At 42.3% G+C, this 22,276-nt stretch overlaps 2 protein-coding genes across 7 annotated transcripts; both read right to left on the reverse strand.

Annotated features, from left to right (window-relative positions):
• Positions 1 to 1,269: 1,269 nt before the first annotated feature.
• LOC310841197 (uncharacterized protein) lies at positions 1,270 to 4,477 on the reverse strand. 2 transcript variants are annotated; one of them, XM_083731781.1, is made up of 3 exons: positions 4,348 to 4,477; positions 2,535 to 2,651; positions 1,270 to 1,453 (listed from the first exon to the last, which is right to left on the reverse strand). In XM_083731781.1, exons 1-3 carry the CDS (start codon positions 4,409 to 4,411, stop codon positions 1,287 to 1,289), a joined length of 348 nt encoding a protein of 115 aa, XP_083587907.1. In that variant the 5' UTR covers positions 4,412 to 4,477; the 3' UTR covers positions 1,270 to 1,286. The 2 variants fall into 2 exon arrangements, with proteins under 2 accessions (XP_083587907.1, XP_083587906.1); XM_083731780.1 differs by having other exon boundaries at positions 2,535 to 2,654; positions 4,348 to 4,476.
• Positions 4,478 to 8,357: 3,880 nt separating this feature from the next.
• LOC310841198 (uncharacterized protein) lies at positions 8,358 to 20,501 on the reverse strand. 5 transcript variants are annotated; one of them, XR_014562395.1, is made up of 3 exons: positions 20,347 to 20,501; positions 19,275 to 19,391; positions 8,358 to 8,541 (listed from the first exon to the last, which is right to left on the reverse strand). XR_014562395.1 is itself a non-coding variant. In XM_083731782.1 (3 exons), exons 1-3 carry the CDS (start codon positions 14,151 to 14,153, stop codon positions 8,375 to 8,377), a joined length of 351 nt encoding a protein of 116 aa, XP_083587908.1. In that variant the 5' UTR covers positions 14,154 to 14,291; the 3' UTR covers positions 8,358 to 8,374. The 5 variants fall into 5 exon arrangements, 2 of the variants coding, with proteins under 2 accessions (XP_083587908.1, XP_083587909.1); XM_083731782.1 differs by lacking the exons at positions 19,275 to 19,391; positions 20,347 to 20,501 and adding exons at positions 10,687 to 10,806; positions 14,090 to 14,291; XM_083731783.1 differs by lacking the exons at positions 19,275 to 19,391; positions 20,347 to 20,501 and adding exons at positions 10,687 to 10,803; positions 14,090 to 14,282.
• Between the last annotated feature and the right edge of the window lie 1,775 nt (positions 20,502 to 22,276).

Here is a 22,276-nt window from a genome sequence, read left to right on the forward strand (position 1 = left end):
GCTCCGGAGCCCCAAAAAGGGGTTTCCCGTGAGTAGGGGAGGGGCTCTTGGCGCTCTGCCGAACCCCACATCCCCAGGCTCCTCTGCCTGGGGTTTCTAGCGGGCCCCCACCTTCGCCGCTATGGGAAGACCCAACTTTCACGGAGCCCGCTCCTCCAGTCGGAGGAACTCCGCCATTCACCAATGGCGCTAACCCAGAAGTCCCTAAACAGGGCTGCCTTCAGATGTCTTCTAAAAGTCAAATAGTCGTTTATTTCCTTGACATCTGATGGGAGGGTGTTCCACAGGGCGGGTACCACTACTGCCTGGTTCCCTGTAACCTCACTTTTTGCAGTGAAAGAAGCAGCAGAAGGCCCTTGGAGCTAAACCTCAATGTCTGGGCAGAACGATGGGGATGGAGACACTCTTTCAGGTCAAGGCCGTGTACTGCTTTAAAGGTCAGCACCATCACTTTGAATTGTGCTCGGAAACATACTGGGAGCCAATGTAGGTCTTTCAGGACCATACAGTAAGCTGTTCTGCCAGGTTTAGCTTACTTTGGGAGGGAATGTTAATCAAGCTTATTGTTCCCCTTCAGTCTACCTGAGAATCACAGCATGTGAAGAGGTTTGAGCTGGTTGCTCCAGTTGAACCACAAGACTTTCACCAGCCATTCTTGAGTTCATATACCAATACTTTAGGAGCTTTCACCACTTGGTAACAAAACCAAGTTTTACTGCCAGTGCAACTTTCTGCATCACATACATCTGACCTTGTGCTACCTGTTGCTTCTCTGGTTACCAGAGCATGCACAAAGTTCTCTCCATGCTGAAAGCTAGGGAGATCTGGCTTTCATGAAAACAGGTCTGGGCATGCTCAGAACAGACAGATGATTCTATCAGGGTTGTTGGGGCATCTCCTTGGAATGTCTTCTTGACAACAGGAGAGAGAATGGGAAACTGCTCAAGTGGGGCTGGCAGTTGTTTTATAGAAACATGGGAGGGATATTATTATTATTATTATTATTATTATTATTATTATTATTAATTACTTCAGGATTAGATATTAATTACTATGATTCATTTTAAACTAAAGTATCTCCCTTCAAAAATGCTTGAGCCTTAGCAAAGTTTACAAACTGAATGACCAAGTGACTACATTGTTCAAGAAACTGAAGGTTTCGCTCCATCTTCAGATGCAGTCTCACAAAGAGTGTGTTTCACAAGTTCTACCTGTGGGATCATTATGAAATCTGATTGGGAGAAAGAAAAAGCGGTCGAGAGGAAAGGATCCATGCATGTTTAGGTTTATTCCCCATCTCCAATTATATTACAATAGTCATGGTCATCACAGCAGTTAATTTTGAAGGCCACCTTCTTTTCTGGATATTCGTCTTCGACACCACAAAATGTACTAGTTACAGGTGGCTTACAGTTGAAACAGCAGTCTTGGTGTATTACAGTCAGCGTTCCTCCTAGAACGAGATCCAGAGAGAAAATAAGGAAAGAAAGGGTTTGACAAATTGCCCTTCTTGAATAGGAATCTCATAAACTAAAGTATCTTAAAGGCACAGCTCAAATGACTTTTTTCATATATTTCATACATTTTATTTCCTATACAGTACTTGTACTGATTCACATGATCACTTTGTGTCGTCAGTATATGCAAATGGCTGGTTCATTTAAGGCTATATTGAACCTTTATTCTCAGTAATAATGGAACTCACAGATGGTGAATACTCTTTATTATTTGTAAAAGGAATCTTTATATGAGTTCATATTTTATTGTCCCTTTGGAGGCACACTGTATCTTTGTATTTTGGTCTTCCATGCTGTGATGCTATATGGTTTAAAATTCTGATAATTTGTTTTGCTTGTTTGCACTTTTTGTTGTTGTCAAGAAATCAATAATAAACAAACAAACAAACAAACAAACAAACAAACAGATGGACACCATATATGGGCAAAATTTAGGCCACAACTTTATTGGTTAGCCAATGTGAGCAATATTGGCTTAGGGACTGGAATTGAACCAACTATATCTGACTCCTCATGAGATACACCTTGAGTAAGCTACTCGCATTCTCCTTCCTCCAGAGATGAGATAAGGGGAAAAGGGTCCACTGCTCAGAGAGGACTTTAACCCTGGCCCAAGACCAACATGCTCTACTTTGGACCAAGGCGTGCACCTTGCAGGATCAATCTAGCTTGTCTTTATGTGGGAGGATCCTGTGCAGTTCTGCTGCTTTGCGAAAAGATTCCCTGCGTGCAAGGAAGACATTCATGAAAGTGCAAAAACCAACCACCCAGGCTCAAATCCTCCAAAGTGGGAGGATCTGAGACAGTGCTGTGCGGCTTCAATAGGCAGGAAAAAGGAGATGCCTAACAGTGGGCTTCTGGGACTGTATTCCCCCCTCACCCTCTTTTGAGAGAACACTAGTATTTTTGCAGCAAGAATTCCCTCTTTGTTTTATAAAAACAAAAGAGGAGAAAGTTTGGGGAGATGAGTTCCAACAGTTTGGGTATATGCAGTTGGAGCTCCGGCATATAGCTTACCTCTAAACTCTTGCAGAGTAATGCAGGCATGTGGTCCAGACGGCACTTGACAGGCAGTTCGTTCACTAGCCTCACTGGTTACAACATTGGTTTTGCCTTTCGTACATAACAAAGCATCTGCTTGGGAAGAGAAAATGTACATGATCAAATCTCTTGCCAACCCAAATCTCAGCTAAGAAAGGACCAAACAACATTAGCTGACAAATTTTGTTGCAATACTTCATGTATACAGCAGAAAAGAAACCCTGAGGCCAGGGGTCATCCAGGTGAAATGTCACCCATTTTCATCATCCCTGGGCTTTCCCTTCTGGCTGAGTCACTGTCATGCCACTGCGTAAGGAATTTAGCTTTTGTGAGGAAGTAGTAGTAGAAAAAGAAGAGTTTGGATTTGATATCCCGCCTTTCACTCCCTTTAAGGAGTCTCAAAGCGGCTAACATTCCCCTTTCCCTTCCTCCCCCACAACATACACTCTGTGAGGTGAGTGGGGCTGAGAGACTTCAAAGAAGTGTGACTGGCCCAAGGTCACCCAGCAGCTGCATGTGGAGGAGCGGGGAATCGAACCCGGTTCCCCAGATTACAAGACTACTGCTCTTAACCACTACACCACACTGGCTCTCACTAGAAACTCATCTTGACTGAAGTCTGTGAATCAAAGGAACAAGAGCATTGTTCTTCAACTATGGATCCTTAAATGTTGTTGGAGTGCAGCTCCCATCATCTCTGGACCCTGACCCTTGGCTAAGCTGACTAGGGAGATTGAGAGGATGTTATCCACCCAACAACATCTGCTGACCCAAGTTTGAAGAACACTTGACTAGAGAAGAAAGGACCTGTTCAGACATAACAGGGAAGTTTAAGCTGTGAGGTTGAGTGGGCTGACAGACAAGAAGATGAATGTTGTTAAGGAACACTAAGGAACAAATAGGTTGAGTGACCAGAGGAAGTAATCAGAATGGAGAGAGGTCTTGGACATGGGCCATGAGCACTGAGCAGTGTCAAGCAACAGGTTGCATCTGAGGCAGAAATCCTTGCACTAACAGATGACTTTGTTGGTGTCAGCTTCGCCTTTGAGCCAGTGCCAACAACTGGGCTCAACCTCTTCAGCCCTGACTGGGCCAGGTGAGCTGGGAAAGCACTCCCAGAGACCTTTCACTGCAGGGAGCAGGTCTAAGTGCTGTGGACTCACAACTTAGAGCTGTGAGCACCAAACTCAGTTCCAAAAGTCAACAGAGCACAGCAGAGCTGAACCACACGAACGACAGCTCTGAAGTATAACTTCTTTTATTCTCTACAGCTACTGCATAAACGAACTAAAAACTAATTGGAGACGCTGGACTGCCTGAGTGTTACAGCTGCTTGAACAGTCACCTTATACAGATAACACTCAGACTCCCACAGGATGGAGCGGAAGAAGCGATGAGCAAAATTCGCCCCCTCCTTTCTGAAACATTGTCAGCAGATTCTAGCAATGGGAGGGGTGAAACATCCTCAGTTGGAACCTACCTTACGATTTAATGAACTCCTATCTTTTGCCTGTACTGTGCCAGCGTTCTGCATACATATATAGACACTGAATTCCAGCAGATAATTTTTTACACACAGCTGGATTGGATTGAATATTTGGCTAAATTCCCCTCATGTTTTTCTACAACAAACAAATATGAGGCCTAAATCGGCCCTGCCATTTTTGCGTGTGGAACAACCCAATCTTCTCCATTTTTTGAAATGAGATTCCTTTCTTTGCCAGGTCTTCCCTTAGGAATTGCTTTCTGTGTGAAAACCCTTCTCTGATCCCTTGTCAATGGACCTTACCTCCAGATGTGAAGAGGAGAAAGGCAGAGATGGCAAGGAGCAGGATCTTATTCTTTGGCGCCATCTTGGAATCGAGAGGGTTCTGTGGTCACAGCACAGCTCAAGTCACACTGGCTTTCAGCAAACTGGAGAAGAGGCTTCCTTTTATCCCCATGAAGAGACATCTCCAAAAGAATCCAAGAGAACATGATATCCCCTGAAGAGGATCAAAGAGACTGCAGTGTGGTCCTATCTGCCCACTTGTGGACAAAATAAGAAGCTGTAACAGATACAGCCCCACAATTATAAGTGCATTTACACGTATATAATTAACTATGAATCCTATTTTTAAAATTAATTTGAATGAGTTACAGCATTTCATATTTGCTCCAGATCCTGATCCAGAACTGTTCCTACTAAAGTTTATAAATAATGCCCACACATAAAAACATTCCCCACTTCAATGCTATCTTGTGGCTGAATGTAATTGCATGCCAAGACCCCGAGGCTTCCCTCTTATGTTGAATAATGACAGATGGACACCATATATGGGCAAAATTTAGGCCACAACTTTATTGGTTAGCCAATGTGAGCAATATTGGCTTAGGGAATGGAATTGAACCAACTATATCTGACTCCTGTCTGCATGCAGGAAGTCTCACAACGGTTAACCATCAGCAGGGGGAGCCCTGCTGATGCCCATCAACCCCCCCTGGGTCGCCAATACCAGGTTTACCAATGCCTAATCAGTAACCATTCCTCCTCTGCCCAGTCCCTGACAATTAGTAGCCCAGTGCAGGTGTATATGGTGACTAGACATATAATAGGAATAATTAATTATTATGGTAAAAATAGCACGGCTCACTCTTTTTCCATGCCTCCCTCCTTAGGTGGAAACCTATATTCCATTGTACGTGGATGCTGAAGAAATGAAGACTGCAATGCTGAAGGAAGCTTTGAGGACACCAAAGTCATCCTAAAATGTTGTAGTGACAGTGACTTGTGCAATAAAGATATATAGAGAAGTCTTAAAGTCACCTGAAGTACTTCAACATAGACCAGCATATATGTATTCTTTGGCTGCCCTTCACCATTTCCTTTCTCAAGAAGATCAAGTCAAAGTTGTGGCTATCTCTGTAATTCCGTGAACTGATAAGAATGAAAGCTACTATGTTATTCTGGTGTCTTGGTTTTATTTTTATTCCCCCCCCTTCCCATAAGGTTGCAGATGAAAACCTGGAAAATAAGTGGCAAAATCAGTAATGGCTGACTCTGCCGATTTTGATTTCTCTCAGTTTCTCATTTTCCTAATCCATTCTTCACATCTTCAAATTAGTTGACATTTTTTTTTGTTCAAAAAGGAAGTCCTCATGAAAATTCATCAACATCGTAATATGATTTTTCTCCTAATATAAACATATTTGTAAAACATACTATACCCAAGCATATTCCACAAGCAGGGCATTCCTTTCTTTGCATGAGAGCATGCTAGCTATTTCGGGCACCTCGATTTCACACCAAGATCTTGCCTCTAAAAAACCCACTTTTTCCATTGCCATGATCTTATGTGGTCGCATGACTCACATTGGAGTATGGCTGGGCAGATATGTGTCCTAATTTTAGGACTCAGCATGTTGGAGAGCATGCCTATGTTGATACATTTTTGTGCACTTTACTTGTATTGCAAAATTCAGAGATGAGTGAATTTTGAAGGAGGACTCTGAATCTGGTTGCGTAATATTTCCCAAAGTGTAAATTTGGCATATTCACCTTTAAATGCAAACTGAATCATGCTTCTCCCCCACCCATAGGCACAAACCTCACAGGTGTGTGCTCATTTTTAGTTAATTTCATACAACCTATATGCCACTTTATTATTTAAACCCCCCTCAAATCAGTCTATAAAACTTCTTTGTAACATTAATCTAACTGTGCAAACCAACAAACCACCATTTCCCAAACCTAAAATTGTGCTGAATGAATGAGAGAGGGAATGTGAAGATAGGCTCTACTTGCTTTTATGTGTTGAACTTACAGGCTAGGACCATATAATCTTTTATGTGGGCAGGGCCAGACCAGGGGGTCTAGTCTACACAAGGCTATATTTCTCATTCCTCTCTCCTGGGAGGAAGAAGCATGACCAGAGCTGTAGGACACATTCCAAATGGGGAAACGGACTGAGAGAGGATGCAGAGCAAAGACAGGTGAGATGGTGGCATGGCCTGGTGAGAAGGACTGGCCAAGAAGTATCTGGGAGGCCACATAGAGAGGACCACATTCAGCACCCAGCCTCCTGCTACAACGTGGCTATAAGCAGCGAGAGATGAAGGCTTAGAATCCAGAAATTGGCTTGGCAATCTCTCAGTTCTGTGGAGATGTGCTTTTTAATTCAGTGTATAACCAATCCTCGCTTCCTCACTTCACTGACCATCTGTAAATCAGTCTAGATGTTTTCCCTGACATGTCTCCATCATTCTTCACCAGGATGTTCAGAATTCTTTGAAAAGGTTCATGCCCACCTCACAGTTCTATTGCTCTTTGGGGGCTCAGAATGCGCAGGTGGCAGCCTTCCGGAGGGAGAAGTGTTTACCTGACTTTCCAGCAGTGGAGATGCTGCAAATTACTCAGAGGATGAGTCGGAGCTAGGAGGCCAGTGCTATGTAAATGCTCTGGCGGAGTCAAATACAGCACACTCTGCCATGCTTACTCTCTCACTGACCCTCCAGGGAAACTGTGGGATAACCAGTCTCACATAACCAACATGCTTATGTCTAATTGATGCATGAAGGGCATCATCATAATAATAATTTATTTATACCCCACCCTCCTGGCTGAGTTTCCCCAGCCACTCTGGGCGGCTCCCAACAGAATATTAAAAACACAATAAAACATCTATCCTTAAAAACTTCCCTAAAAAGGGCTGCCTTCAGATGTCTTCTAAAAGTCAGATAGCTGTTTATTTCCTTGACATTGGAAGAGAGGGCGTTCCACAGGGCAGGCACCATTACTAAGAAGGCCTTCTGTCTGGTTCCCTGTAACCTCACTTTTTGCAGTGAAAGAAGCAGCAGAAGGCCCTTGGAGCTGAACCTCAATGTCTGGGCAGAACGATGGGGATGGAGACACTCTTTCAGGTCAAGGCCGTGTAGTGATTTAAAGGTCAACACCAACACTTTGAATTGTGCTCGGAAACATACTGGGAGCCAATACAGAAATAAATAAAGTATATGGTGGGTTGTTTCCCCCCCTTAAAACCATACAGTAAGCTGTTCTGCCAGGTTTAGCTTAATTTGGCAGGGAATGTTAATCAAGCCTATTGTTCCCCTTCAGTCTACCTGAGAATCACAGCGTGTGAAGAGGTTTGAGCTGGTTGCTCCAGCTGAACCACAAGACTCTCACCAGCCATTCTTGAGTTCATACACCAATAATTTAGGAGCTTTCACCACTTGGTAACAAAACCAAGTTTTACTGCCAGTGCAACTTTCTGCATCACATACATCTGACCTTGTGCTACCTGTTGCTTCTCTGGTTACCAGAGCATGCTCAAAGTTCTCTGCATGCTGACAGCTAGGGAGATCTGGCCTTCATGAAAACAGGTCTGGGCATGCTCAGAACAGACAGATGATTCTATCAGGGTTGTTGGGGCATCTCCTTGGAATGTCCTCTTGACAACAGGAGAGAGAATGGGGAACTGCTCAAGTGGGGCTGGCAGTCGTTTTATAGAAACATGGGAGGGATATTATTATTATTATTATTATTATTATTATTATTATTATTATTATTATTTAGAATTACTTCTGGATTAGATATTAATTACTATAATTCATTTTAAACTAAAGTATCTCCCTTCAAAAATGCTTGAGCCTTAGCAAGGTTTACAAATTGAATGACCAGGTGACTACATTGTTCAAGAAACTGAAGGTTTCACTCCATCTTCAGATGCAGTCTCACAAAGAGTGTGTTTCACAAGTTCTACCTGTGGGATCTTTATGAAATCTGATTGGGAGAAAGAAAAAGCGGTCGAAAGGAAAGGGTCCATGCATGTTTAGGTTTATTCCCCATTTCCAATTACATTACAATAGTTACGGTCGTCACAGCATTTAATTTTGAAGGCCACCTTCTTTTCTGGATATTCCTTTTTGATATCACAAAATGTACTAGTTACAGGTGGCTTACAGTTGAAACAGCAGTCTTGCTGTATTGCAGCGAGCGTTCCTCCTAGAACGAGATCCAGAGAGAAAATAAGGAAAGAAAGGGTTTGACAAATTGCCCTTCTTGAATAGGTATCTCATAAACTAAAGTATCTTAAAGGCACACCTCAAATGATTTTTTTCATATATTTCATAAATTTCATACTTCCTATACTTGTACTGAGGCACACGAGCACTTTGTGTCATCAGTATACGCAAATGGCTGGCTCATTTAAGGCTATATTGAACTTTTATTCTCAATAATAATGGAACTCACAGATGGCGAATACTCTTTATTATTTGTAAAAGGAATCTTTATATGAGTTCGAGTTTATATTTTATTGTCCCTTTGGAGGCACACTGTATCTTTGTATTTTGGTCTTCCAGGCTGTCATGCTATAGAGTTTAAAATTCAGATAATTTGTTTTGCTTGTTTGCACTTTTTGTTGTTGTCAAGAAATCAATTAAAAATAAATAAATAAATAAATACATAAAGTGGATGGTGGGTTGTTTCCCCCCCTCTTAAAACCAGCCAACATAAGATGTCTAAAATTTGCAAGTCCTCATGAGATACACCTTGAGTAAGCTACTCGCATTCTCCTTCCTCCAGAGATGAGATAAGGGGAAAAGGGTCCACTGCTCAGAGAGGACTTTAACCCTGGCCCAAGACAAACATGCTGTACTTTGGACCAAGGCGTACACCATGCAAGATCAGTCTAGCTTGTCTTTATGCTACCAGTTGTGGTTCGAGGACCCGACCCCCGCAAAGTGAAATGAAGACACAAGGACACGTGATATAGGGTTAATGGGCTAGGAAAGGCCACAACTTTATTGATTACAGCAGTGAAAAGGTATTGGCTTAGGCATTGGATCACAAAACAGATGGGTTTATTCACCAGTAGGTGGAGCCTGTTGATGCTAATCCAACTATAGGCTCACCCCTGCTGTCACCGAGGGTCGTGCCATGGCCTCCCACCAAGCAGGCATCAGACAGAATACATGACCGCTAGATTCCTTTAACGGAATACCCATAAAAATTGAAGACATAGGCGATGGCCACACCTAGCACTTTGACACACCACAACACATTATTCCAATGCCTAACCTACCCACCAATACCACAAAAGTTGTGACGATTGCTACGAGGTATGCGAAAAAACCAAAAAGCCTAATGCCAAATGGAAAAACTCCTACCAGGCCCCCTGGCCAACCAGGGTGACCAACCTAAGGTCCATAGCAAGGCCAATGACCTAAGCCCTAACTTGAAGGGAGTGGAGGGTGGGTGACTTGCACGGAATGACGACGAGGAGGAATGAGGCCAGGGAGAGGCTGGCGCTGCAGCAAAAGGCTGCTGAGCACGCCCCCTCCATGGCACCTGGTTGGATGGCCACCGGTGGGGTTGTGAGCGCCAGCCAGGTGAGCTGGAGGCAGGGGGCAAACGCCCCCTGCTAGGGCGGTGCTCGGGCTCCCGCCCACAACCACTCCCCTCTCTTTCAGGGAGGAGAGTCTTTGTGGTTCGAGGACCCGACCCCCGCAAAGTGAAATGAAGACACGAGGACACATAATATAAGGTTAATGGGCTAGGAAAGGCCACAACTTTATTGATTACAGCAGTGAAAAGGTATTGGCTTAGGCATTGGATCACAAAACAGATGGGTTTATTCACCAGTAGGTGGAGCCTACTGATGCTAATCCAACTATAGGCTCACCCCTGCTGTCACCGAGGGTCGTGCCATGGCCTCCCGCCAAGCAGGCATCGGACAGAATACACGACCGCCAGATTCCTTTAACGGAATACCCCTAAAAATTGAAGGCATAGGTGATGGCCACACCTAGCACTTCGACACACCACAACACATTATTCCAATGCCTGATTCCCTGCGTGCAAGGAAGACATTCATGAAAGTGCAAAAACCAACCACCCAGGCTCAAATCCTCCAAAGTGGGAGGATCTGAGACTGTGCTGTGCGGCTTCAATAGGCAGGAAAAAGGAGAGGCCAAACAGTGGGCTTCTGGGACTGTATCCCCCCCTCACCCTCTTTTGATAGAACACTAGTATTTTTGCAGCAAGAATTCCCTCTTTGTTTTATTAAAACAAAAAAAAGAGAAAGTTTGGGGAGATGAGTTCCAACAGTTTGGGTATATGCAGTTGGAGCTCCGGCATATAGCTTACCTCTAAACTCCTGCACAAGATAGCAGGCATGTGGTCCAGACGGCACTTTACAGACAGTTCGTTCACTAGCCACACTGGTTACAACATTGGTTTTGCCTTTCATACATAACAAAGCATCTGCTTGGGAAGACAAAATGTACATGATCAAATCTCTTGCCAACCCAAATCTCAGCTAAGAAAGGACCAAACAACCTTAGCTGACAAATTTTGTTACAATACTTCATGTATACAGCAGAAAAGAAACCCTGAGGCTAGAGGTAATCCAGGTGAAATGTCACCCATTTTCATCATCCCTGGGCTTTCCCTTCTGGCTGAGTCACTGTCATGCCACTGCGTAAAGAATTTAGCTTTTGTGAGGAAGTAGAAACTCATCTTGACTGAAGTCTGTGGATCAAAGGAACAAGAGCATTGTTCTTCAACTATGGATCCTTAAATGTTGTTGGAGTGCAGCTCCCATCATCTCTGGACCCTGGCCCTTGGCTAAGCTGACTAGGGAGATTGAGAGGATGTTATCCACCCAACAACATCTGCTGACCCAAGTTTGAAGAACACTAGACTACAGAAGGAAGGTCCTGTTCAGACATAACAGGGAAGTTTAAGCTGTGAGTTTAAGTGTGCTGACAGACAAGAAGATGAATGCTGTTAAGGAACACTAAGGAACAAAGAGGTTGAGTGACCAGAGGAAGTGATCAGAATGGAGAGAGGTCTTGGACATGGGCCATGAGCACTGAGCAGTGTCAAGCAACAGGTTTCACCTGGGACAGAAATCCTTGCACTAACAGATGACTTTGTTGGAACCTACCTTATGATTTACTTTTGCCTGTACTGTGCCACTGAATTTCAGCAGAGATTTTTTTACACACAGCTGGATTGGATTGAATATTTCGCTAAATTTCCCTCATGTTTTTCTACAACAAACAAATATGACTCCTAAATTGGCCCTGCCATTTTTATGTGTGGAACAACCAGTCTTCTCCATTTTTTGCAATGAGATTCCTTTCTTTGCCAGGTCTTCGCTTGGAAATTGCTTTCTGTGTGAAAATCCTGTGTGAAAAGAGTTTCTAAATGGTATTAAGGCAATCTATACAGAAAAGAGAGCAAAATTGATAGTTAATAGCGTAATTACAGAAGATATAAAAATATCTAAAGGAAGAAGACAAGGTCGCCCGCTCTCGTCATTGTTATTTATAACGGTTCTGGAGGACTTTTTAAATGCAATTAGACAAAATAAACAAATAAAAGGGGTGACAGTAGGTCAGAATGAGTATAAAGTTAAAGCCTTTGCCGATGATTTGGTAATAACAATCGAAGAACCAATAGAAAGTGTAAAAGAGGTATTGGATGAGATTGAAGAAGTTGGGAGGGTAGCCGGATTTAGACTGAATAAGAAAAAGACTAAAATGATTGCAAAAAATATGAAACAAAGTAAGATTGAAACAATGCAGCAACAGACGGAGATAGAGGTGGTGAAAAAGGCAAAATATCTGGGAATTTGTTATCTCCCACAAATATTGATTTGTATCAAAATAATTATATTCCGGTTTGGAAGGGAATAAGGAATGATCTGGAGGTGTGGGGTAGAATGATACTATCTTTTTGGGGTAGAATTTCTACAATAAAGATGAGCGTACTGCCAAAGATGTTATTCTTATTTCAGACTATGCCCATTATAAAGGGGATAGGAATTTTTAAAGAATGGCAAAGAGTGATTTTAAGGTATATCTGGCAGGGGAAGAAGCCAAGAATAAAATATAAGTTATTGACAGATGTAAAAGAAAGAGGAGGCTTCGCCCTACCAGATATGAAATTATATTATGAAGCAGCATGCCTATGTTGGCTAAAGGAATGGATAAAATTAGAAAATAAGGAGTTACTAGATCTTGAAGGTTTTGATAACAGATTTGGTTGGCGCGCGTATCTATGGTGTGATAAGAAGAAAGTCCATAAAGGTTTTGGAAACCACATTTTCAGGAGTTCGCTAATTGAAATATGGGAAAGATATAAAAATTTACTGGAACCAAAAGTTCCACATTGGCTATCTCCATTGGAGGTTATGAGTGTAAAAAAATAATAATATGAGAGGTAAATGGATCACATATGGAGAATTGGTAATTAAAGAAGGAGGAAAATGGAAACTAAAACCATATGAATAAGTTAAAGATCATGTATATGATTGGTTGCATTATTTCCAGGTAAACGAAATGTTTAAAAAAGATCTAAAAGAAAGTGGTTATGTAGAAAAAGATTCTAAGTTCCAAACAGATATAATAAACAATGAATGTAAAACTTTGTCAAAAATGTATAAGATATTATTGGAATGGCATACGAAAGATGAAGAGGTTAAATCGGTAATGATACAATGGGCCAAAGATTTTGGATATAACATACAATTTGATGATTGGGAAAAACTGTGGAAAGAGAATGTAAAATTTACTGCATGTATGGTATTGAAAGAAAATGTTATGAAAATGTTTTATAGATGGTAGATTACACCAGTAAAACTAGCAAAGATGTATAAGACGTGTAACAAATGTTGGAAATGTAAAGGAAAAGAAGGAACATTCTTCCATATGTGGTGGGAATGTAAGAAAGTGAAAAGTTTTTGGGAAATGATTTATAATGAAATGAAAAAGATGTTAAGATATACTTTTGTAAAAAAAAACCAGAGGCTTTTCTTTTAGGGATCACAGGAAAGGAAATAAGAAGAAAAGACTGTAAACTCTTTCAATATGCAGTTAGGGCAGCTAGAATCTTGTTGGCCCAGAAATGGAAACAAGAGGAAATATCGACGATAGAAGAATGAAACTGACAGACTATGTGGAATTGGACAATCTGACTGGGAAAATTAGATACATCAGAGACCAAAAGTTCATCAAAGACTGGGGAAAGTTTGTAGATTATCTGAAAAATGTGTGTGATGTGAAAACAACGTTGTGGGATTTCAGGAGGCACTGTAAAAACAAAGAAGTATTGTTAATATGAAATAAAAGGAGAAGGGAAGTTTAATGGCAATACGTATGAAGGGAATGCGTATTAAGGATATAAATATTGATGATTGTCAGAGACGCTGAAGGAAGTTCAAAAAGAGATGATTTGTTAAAATTTGGTTAAAAATGTATAATTGTATGGAAAACTAATAAAAATTTATTGGCAAAAGAAAAATGTAATTCCCAACAGGCAAAAATGGTCCTCCTTTAAACAGGCCTTTCACTGACTGACATGCAATGCCCTTTTAAAATGTGTCAGGGGGAAATTATAGGTTTGTTCTTGTTTTTTATTTTGATGACTTATCTTATATTGTGATTTTATGTGGTGGGTTTTTTAAAAAAAATTATTAAAGATTTATTAGTTTACAAAAAAAGAAAAGAAAATCCTTCTCCGATCCCTTGTCAATGGACCTTACCTCCAGATGTGAGGAGGAGAAAGGCAGAGATTGCAAGGAGCAGGATCTGATTCTTCGGGGCCATCTTGGAATCGAGAGGGTTCTGTGGTCACAGCACATCTCAAGTCACATTGGCTTTCAGCAAACTGGAGAAGAGGCTTCCTTTTATCCCCATGAAGAGACATCTCCAAAAGAATCCAAGAGAACATCATGTCCCCTGAAGAGGATCAAAGAGACTGCAGTGTGGTCCTATCAGCCCACTTGTGGACAAAATAAGAAGCTGTAACAGATACAACCCCACAATTATAAGTGCATTTACGCGTATATAATTAACGATGAATCCTATTTTTAAAATTAATTTGAATGAGTTACAGCATTTCATATTTGCTCCAGATCCTGATCCAGAACTGTTCCCACTAAAGTTTATAAATAATGCCCACACATAAAAACATTCCCCACTCCAATGCTATCTTGCGACTGAATGTAATTGCATGCCAAGACCCCGAGGCTTCCCCCTTATGTTGAATAATGACAGATGGACACTATATATGGGCAAAATTTAGGCCACAGCTTTATTGGTTAGCCAATGTGAGCAATATTGGCTTAGGGAATGGAATTGAACCAACTATATCTGACTCCTGTCTGCCTGCAGGAAGTCTCACAACGGTTAACCATCAGCAGGGGGAGCCCTGCTGATGCCCATCAACCCCCCCTGGGTCGCCGGTACCAGGTTTACCAATGCCTAATCAGTAACCATTCCTCCTCTGCCCAGTCCCTGACAATTAGTAGCCCAGTGCAGGTGTATATGGTGACTAGACATATAATAGGAATAATTAATTATTATGGTAAAAATAGCACGGCTCACTCTTTTTCCATGCCCCCCTCCTTAGGTGGAAACCTATATTCCATTGTACGTGGATGCTGGAGAAATGAAGACTGCAATGCTGAAGGAAGCTTTGAGGACACCAAAGTCATCCTAAAATGTTGCAGTGACAGTGACTTGTGCAATAAAGATATATAGAGAAGTCTTAAAGTCACCTGAAGTACTTCAACATAGACCAGCATATATATATTCTTACATCTTTGGCTGCCCTTCACCATTTCCTTTCTCAAGAAGATCAAGTCAAAGTTGTGGCTATCTCTGTAATTCCGTGAACTGATAAGAATGAAAGCTACTATGTTATTCTGGTGTCTTGGTTTTATTTTTATTCCCCCCCCCCCCCCCCGCCCATAAGGTTGCAGATGAAAACCTGGAAAATAAGTGGCAAAATCAGTAATGGCTGACTCTGCCGATTTTGATTTCTCTCAGTTTCTCATTTTCCTAATCCATTCTTCACATCTTCAAATTAGTTGACACTTTTTTTTTGTTGAAAATGGAAGTCCTCATGAAAATTCATCGACATCGTAATATGATTTTTCTCCTAATATAAACATATTTGTAAAACATACTATACCCAAGCATATTCCACAAGCAGGGCATCCCTTTCTTTGCATGAGAGCATGCTAGCTATTTTGGGCACCTCGATTTCACACCAAGATCTTGCCTCTAAAAACCCACTTTTTCCATTGCCACGATCTTGTGTGGTCGCATGACTCACATGGGAGCACAGCTGGGCAGATGTGTGTCCTAATTTTAGGACTCAGCATGTTGGAGAGCATGCCTATGTTGATACATTTTTGTGCACTTTACTTGTATTGCAAAATTCAGAGATGAGTGAATTTTGAAGGAGGACTCTAAATCTGGTTGCGTATTATTTCCCAAAGTGTAAATTTGGCATATTCACCTTTAAATGCAAACTGAATCAAGTTTCTCCCCCACCCCTAGGCACAAACCTCACAGGTCTGTGCTTATTTTTAGTTAATTTCATACAACCTATATGCCACTTTATTATTAAAACCCCCCTCAAATCAGTCTATAAAACTTCTTTGTAACATTAATCTAACTGTGCAAACCACCATTCCCCAAACCTAAAATTGTGCTGAATGAATGAGAGAGGGAATGTGAAGATAGGCTCTACTTGCTTTTATGTGTTGAACTTACAGGCTAGGACCATATAATCTTTTATATGGGCAGGGCCAGACCAGTGGGTGTAGTCTACACAAGGCTATATTTCTCATTCCTCTCTCCTGGGAGGAAGAAGCATGACCAGAGCTGTAGGACACATTCCAAATGGGGAAACGGACTGAGAGAGGATGCAGAGCAAAGACAGGTGAGATGGTGGCATGGCCTGGTGAGAAGGACTGGCCAAGAAGAATCTGGGAGGCCACATAGAGAGGACCACATTCAGCACCCAGCCTCCTGTTACAATGTGGTTATAAGCAGCGAGAGATGAAGGCTTAGAATCCAGAAATTGGCTTGGCAATCTCTCAGTTCTGTGGAGATGTGCTTTTTAATTCAGTGTATAACCAATCCTCGCTTCCTCACTTCACTGACCATCTGTACACCAGTCTAGATATTTTCCTTGACATGTCTCCATCATTCTTCACCAGGATGTTCAGAATTCTTTGAAAAGGTTCATGCCCACCTCACAGTTCTATTCCTCTTTGGGAGCTCAGAATGCGCAGGTGGCAGCCTTCCGGGAGAAGTGTTTACCTGACTTTCCAGCAGTGGAGATGCTGCAAATTACTCAGAGGATGAGTCGGAGCTAGGAGGCCAGTGCTATGTAAATGCTCTGGCGGAGTCAAATACAGCACACTCTGCCATGCTTACTCTCTCACTGACCCTCCAGGGAAACTGTGGGATAACCAGCCTCACATAACCAACATGTTTATGTCTAATTAATGCATGAAGGGAATCATCATCATCATCATTTATTTATTTATACCCCACCTACCTGGCTGAGTTTCCCCAGCCACTCTGGGCGGCTTCCAACAGAATATTAAAAGCACAATAAGACATCAATCATTAAAAACTTCCCTAATCAGGGCTGCCTTCAGATGTCTTCTAAAAGTCAGATAGTCATTTATTTCCTTGAAATATGATGGGACGGCATTCCACAGGGCGGGTGCCACTACTGAGAAGGCCCTCTGCCTGGTTCCCTGTAACCTCATTTTTTGCAGTGAAAGAAGCAGCAGAAGACCCTTGGAGCTGAACCTCAATGTCTGGGCAGAACGATGGGGATGGAGACACTCTTTCAGGTCAAGGCCGTGTAGTGCTTTAAAGGTCAGCACCAACACTTTGAATTGTGCTCGGAAACATACTGGGAGCCAATGTAGGTCTTTCAGGCCCATACAGTAAGCTTTTCTGCCAGCTTTAGCGTACTTTGGGAGGGAATGTTAATCAAGCCTATTGTTCCCCTTCAGTCTACCTGAGAATCACAGTGTGTGAAGAGGTTTGAGCTAGTTGCTCCAGCTGAACCACAAGACTCTCACCAGCCATTCTTGAGTTCATACACCAATAATTTAGGAGCTTTCACCACTTGGTAACAAAACCAAGTTTTACTGCCAGTGCAACTTTCTGCATCACATACATCTGACCTTGTGCTACCTGTTGCTTCTCTGGTTACCAGAGCATGCTCAAAGTTCTCTCCATGCTGAAAGCTAGGGAGATCTGGCCTTCATGAAAACAGGTCTGGGCATGCTCAGAACAGACAGATGATTCTATCAGGGTTGTTGGGGCATCTCGTTGGAATGTCCTCTTGACAACAGGAGAGAGAGTGGGAAACTGCTCCTGTGGGCCTGGCAGTCCTTTTATAGAAATAAGGGAGGGATATTATTATTATTATTATTTAGAATTACTTCTGGATTAGATATTAATTACTATAATTCATTTTAAACTAAAGTATCTCCCTTCAAAAATGCTTGAGCCTTGGCAAAGTTTACAAATTGAATGACCAGGTGACTACATTGTTCAAGAAACTGAAGGTTTCACTCCATCTTCAGATGCAGTCTCATAAAGAGTGTGTTTCACAGGTTCTACCTGTGGGATCTTTATGAAATATGATTAGGAGAAAGAAAATCCGGTCTAAAGGAAAGGGTCCATGCATGTTTAGGTTTATTGCCCATCTTCCATTATATTACAATAGTCATGGTCGTCACAGCAGTCAATTTTGAATGCCCAGTCCTTTTCTGGAAATTCCTTTCTGATATCACAAAATGTACTTGTTACAGGTGGCTTACAGTTGTAACAGCAGTCTTGCTGTATTGCAGCCAGCGTTCCTCCTAGAACGAGATCCAGAGAGAAAATAAGGAAAGAAAGGTTTTCACAAATTGCCCTTCTTGAATAGGTATCTCATAAACTAAAGTATCTTAAAGGCACAGCTCAAATGACTTTTTTCATATATTTCATACATTTTATTTCCTATACTTGTACTGATTCACATGATCACTTTGTATCGTCAGTATATGCAAATGGCTGGCTCATTAAAGGCTATATTGAACTTTTATTCTCAATAATAATGGAACTCACAGATGGCGAATACTCTTTATTATTTGTAAAAGGAATCTTTATATGAGTTCGAGTTCATATTTTATTGTCCCTTTGGAGGCACACTGTGTCTTAGTATTTTGGTCTTCCAGGCTGTGATGCTATATGGTTTAAAATTCTCATAATTTGTTTTGCTTGTTTGCACTTTTTGTTGTTGTCAAGAAATCAATTAAAAATAAATAAATAAATAAATAAAGTGGATGGTGGGTTGTTCCCCCCCCCTTAAAGCCAGCCAACATAAGATGTCTAAAATTTGCATGTCCTCATGAGATACACCTTGAGTAAGCTACTCGCATTCTCCTTCCTCCAGAGATGAGATAAGCAAAAAGGGTCCACTGCTCAGAGAGGACTTTAACCCTGGCCCAAGACAAACATGCTGTACTTTGGACCAAGGCGTGCACCATGCAAGATCAGTCTAGCTTGTCTTTATGCTACCAGTTATGTGGGAGGATCCTGTGTAGTTTTTCTGCTTTGCAAACAGATTACCTGCATGCAAGGAAGACATTCATGAAAGTGCAAAAACCAACCACCCAGGCTCAAATCCTCCAAAGGGGGAGGATCTGAGACTGTGCTGTGCGGCTTCAATAGGCAGGAAGAAGGTGATGCCTAACAGTGGGCTTTTGGGACTGTATTCCCCCCTCACCATCTTTTGAGAGAACACTAGTATTTTTGCAGCAAGAATTCCCTCTTTGTTTTATTAAAACAAAAGAAGAGAAAGTTTGGGGAGATGAATTCCAAGAGTTTGGGTATCTGCAGTTGGAGCTCCGGAATATAGCTTACCTCTAAACTGCTGCAAAGTATAGCAGGCATGTGGTCCAGACGGCACTTGACAGGCAGTTCGTTCACTAGCCTCACTGGTTACAACATTGGTTTTGCCTTTTGTACATAACAAAGCATCTGCTTGGGAAGACAAAATGTACATGATCAAATCTCTTGCCAACCCAAATCTCAGCTAAGAAAGGACCAAACAACAGCTGACAATTTTTTTTACAATACTTCATGTATACAGCAGAAAAGAAACCTTGAGGCTAGAGGTCATCCAGGTGAAATGTCACCCATTTTCATTATCCCTGGGCTTTCCCTTCTGGCTGAGTCACTGTCATGCCACTGTGTATAGAATTTAGCTTTTGTGAGGAAGTAGAAACTCATCTTGACTGAAGTCTGTGGAACAAAGGAACAAGAGCATTGTTCTTCAACTATGGATCCTTAAATGTTGTTGGAGTGAAGCTCCCATTATCCCTGGACCCTGACCATTGGCTAAGCTGACTAGAGAGGATGAGAGGATGTTATCCACCCAACAACATCTGCTGACCCAAGTTTGAAGAACACTAGACTACAGAAGGAAGGTCCTGTTCAGACATTACAGGGAAGTTTAATCTGTGAGGTAAAGTATGCTGACAGACAAGAAGATGAATCTTGTTAAGGAACACTAAGGAACAAAGAGGTTTGAGTGACCAGAGGAAGTGATCAGAATGGAGAGAGGTCTTGGACATGGGCCATGAGCACTGAGCAGTGTCAAGCAACAGGTTGCATCTGAGGCAGAAATCCTTGCACTAACAGCTGGCTTTGTTGGAACCTACCTTATAATTTACTTTTGCCTGTACTGTGCCACTGAATTTCAGCAGAGATTTTTTTACACACAGCTGGATTGGATTGAATATTTGGCTAAATTCCCCTCATGTTTTTCTACAACAAACAAATATGACGCCTAAATTGGTCCTGCCATTTTTGCATGTGGAACAACCAGTCTTCACCATTTTTTGAAATGAGATTCCCTTCTTTGCCAGGTCTTTGCTTAGGAATTGCTTTCTGTGTGAAAATCCTTCTCCGATCCCTTGTCAATGGACCTTACCTCCAGATGTGAGGAGGAGAAAGGCAGAGATTGCAAGGAGCAGGATCTGATTCTTCGGGGCCATCTTGGAATCGAGAGGGTTCTGTGATCACAGCACAGCTCAAGTCACACTGGCTTTCAGCAAACTGGAGAAGAGGCTTCCTTTTATCCCCCTGAAGAGACATCTCCAAAAGAACATCATGTCTCCTGAAGAGGATCAAAGAGAATGTGGTGTGGTCCAATCAGCTCACTTGTGGACAAAATAAGAAGCTGTAATAGATACAACCCCACAATTATAAGTGCATTTATGTGTATATAATTAACTATGAATCCTATTTTTAAAATTAATTTGAATGAGTTACAGCATTTCATATTTGCTCCAGATCCTGATCCAGAACTGTTCCTACTAAAGTTTATAAATAATGCCCACACATAAAAACATTCCCCACTCTAATGCTATCTTGCAACTGAATGTAATTGTGTGCCAAGACCCCGAGGCTTCCCCCTTATGTTGAATAATAACAGATGGACACCATATATGGGCAAAATTTAGGCCACAACTTTATTGGCTAGCCAAAGTGAGCTGTATTGGCTTAGGGTTTGGAATTGAACCAACTATATCTGACTCCTGCCTGCAAGAAGTCTCACGAGGGCTATCCACCAGCAGGGGGAGCCCTGCTGATGCACACCAACTAGGAGCTCCTCCAGGGTCACCGGAGGCTTCAGACAGGAACCACGACCCCTGGATTCCTTTAATGGAATACCCTTTAGAATGGGAGGGCAGGTGATGGCCACACCTCCCCTCCCCCAAACCAGGTTTACCAATGCCTAATGTCATTCAAGCTGGTAAGGCTCACCGCCTATACCCTCACACCCTCAACCAACCTCTAATGCCCTCAAGGACTATGGCCAACCAAACATCATTTCCCCAATTGGAAAGATGTACACCATCAACATTGAACAAGGCCTCTTTGCTGAACATAATGGTGGGGTATGCAATCTCCCGACCCTTCAGCTCTTCCACCTTCCATGTCACCACTCAGTTCATGAGTTTCCTGGCCTAGTTAGTGGCAGCTGGACAAAAACTGCAACGCCACAGGAGCATTTGTCCTAATTAGTGTTATGTTTGGAAATGCTGTTGTCAACTCATCAAAGTCCCTTTTATTGCTCCAAGTCAAGTCCAAGCGTTTCCTGAAGACAAAGTTATACTCTCCCAGCTGCACAATCAAAGCAATTGGGAGGGCCGAGTGAGCTATCCCGGCATTCACGACCAGCAGAAACTCTTCCCATCGCATTCCTGTCAGCATCGCCCTTGAGGCAGTGCCACCAACTGGACTCATACACTTCAGCCCCGACTGGGCTAGGTGAGCTGGGTAGCAGCTCACCTTCTGCACAGGAACAGGTCAAAGTGCTATGGACTCACAGCTTAGAGTTGTGAGCACCGGATTCACTTCCACAAGAAGACAGTCGTCGCACAGCAGAGTCTAGCAGAGTCTAGCAGAGTATATAAACGACTCGGAGAGCAGCTCTGTAGAATATCTTCTTTATTCTGTCTACAATACAACTATACACAGAGCTAAATGGGTTCTAAGCATAAAGAATGCTGCACTGCACTGAGTGCCTGCAGCTGTTCTTAGCAGCAACCTTATCTATACACACGATCTCTAACACTCAGTCTCTCTCTCTCTGACACACTGACTGACTGACTGACTGACTGACTGACTGACTTGGTGCTGGAGTAGAATAAGTAGAGAGCAGAACACGCCGCCTCCTCTCTGGAGAGTCAGCAGAGATCATCAGGAGATTCTTGGATATGGGAGGGGTGAAATCTCCTCAATTCCATGCCTCAATATCCAGGAAACTCGGATGTTATAAGGCAATTGCCAGACTGCACCCCAAGCCACTGTCAACAGCACACACTTGGGCCCAGTGGACAGTGCTGTGACCCACC

The sequence above is a fragment of the Podarcis gaigeae genome, assembly GCF_964106915.1.
Source record: "Podarcis gaigeae genome assembly, chromosome: 3".
NCBI classification, from domain to species: domain Eukaryota; kingdom Metazoa; phylum Chordata; class Lepidosauria; order Squamata; family Lacertidae; genus Podarcis; species Podarcis gaigeae.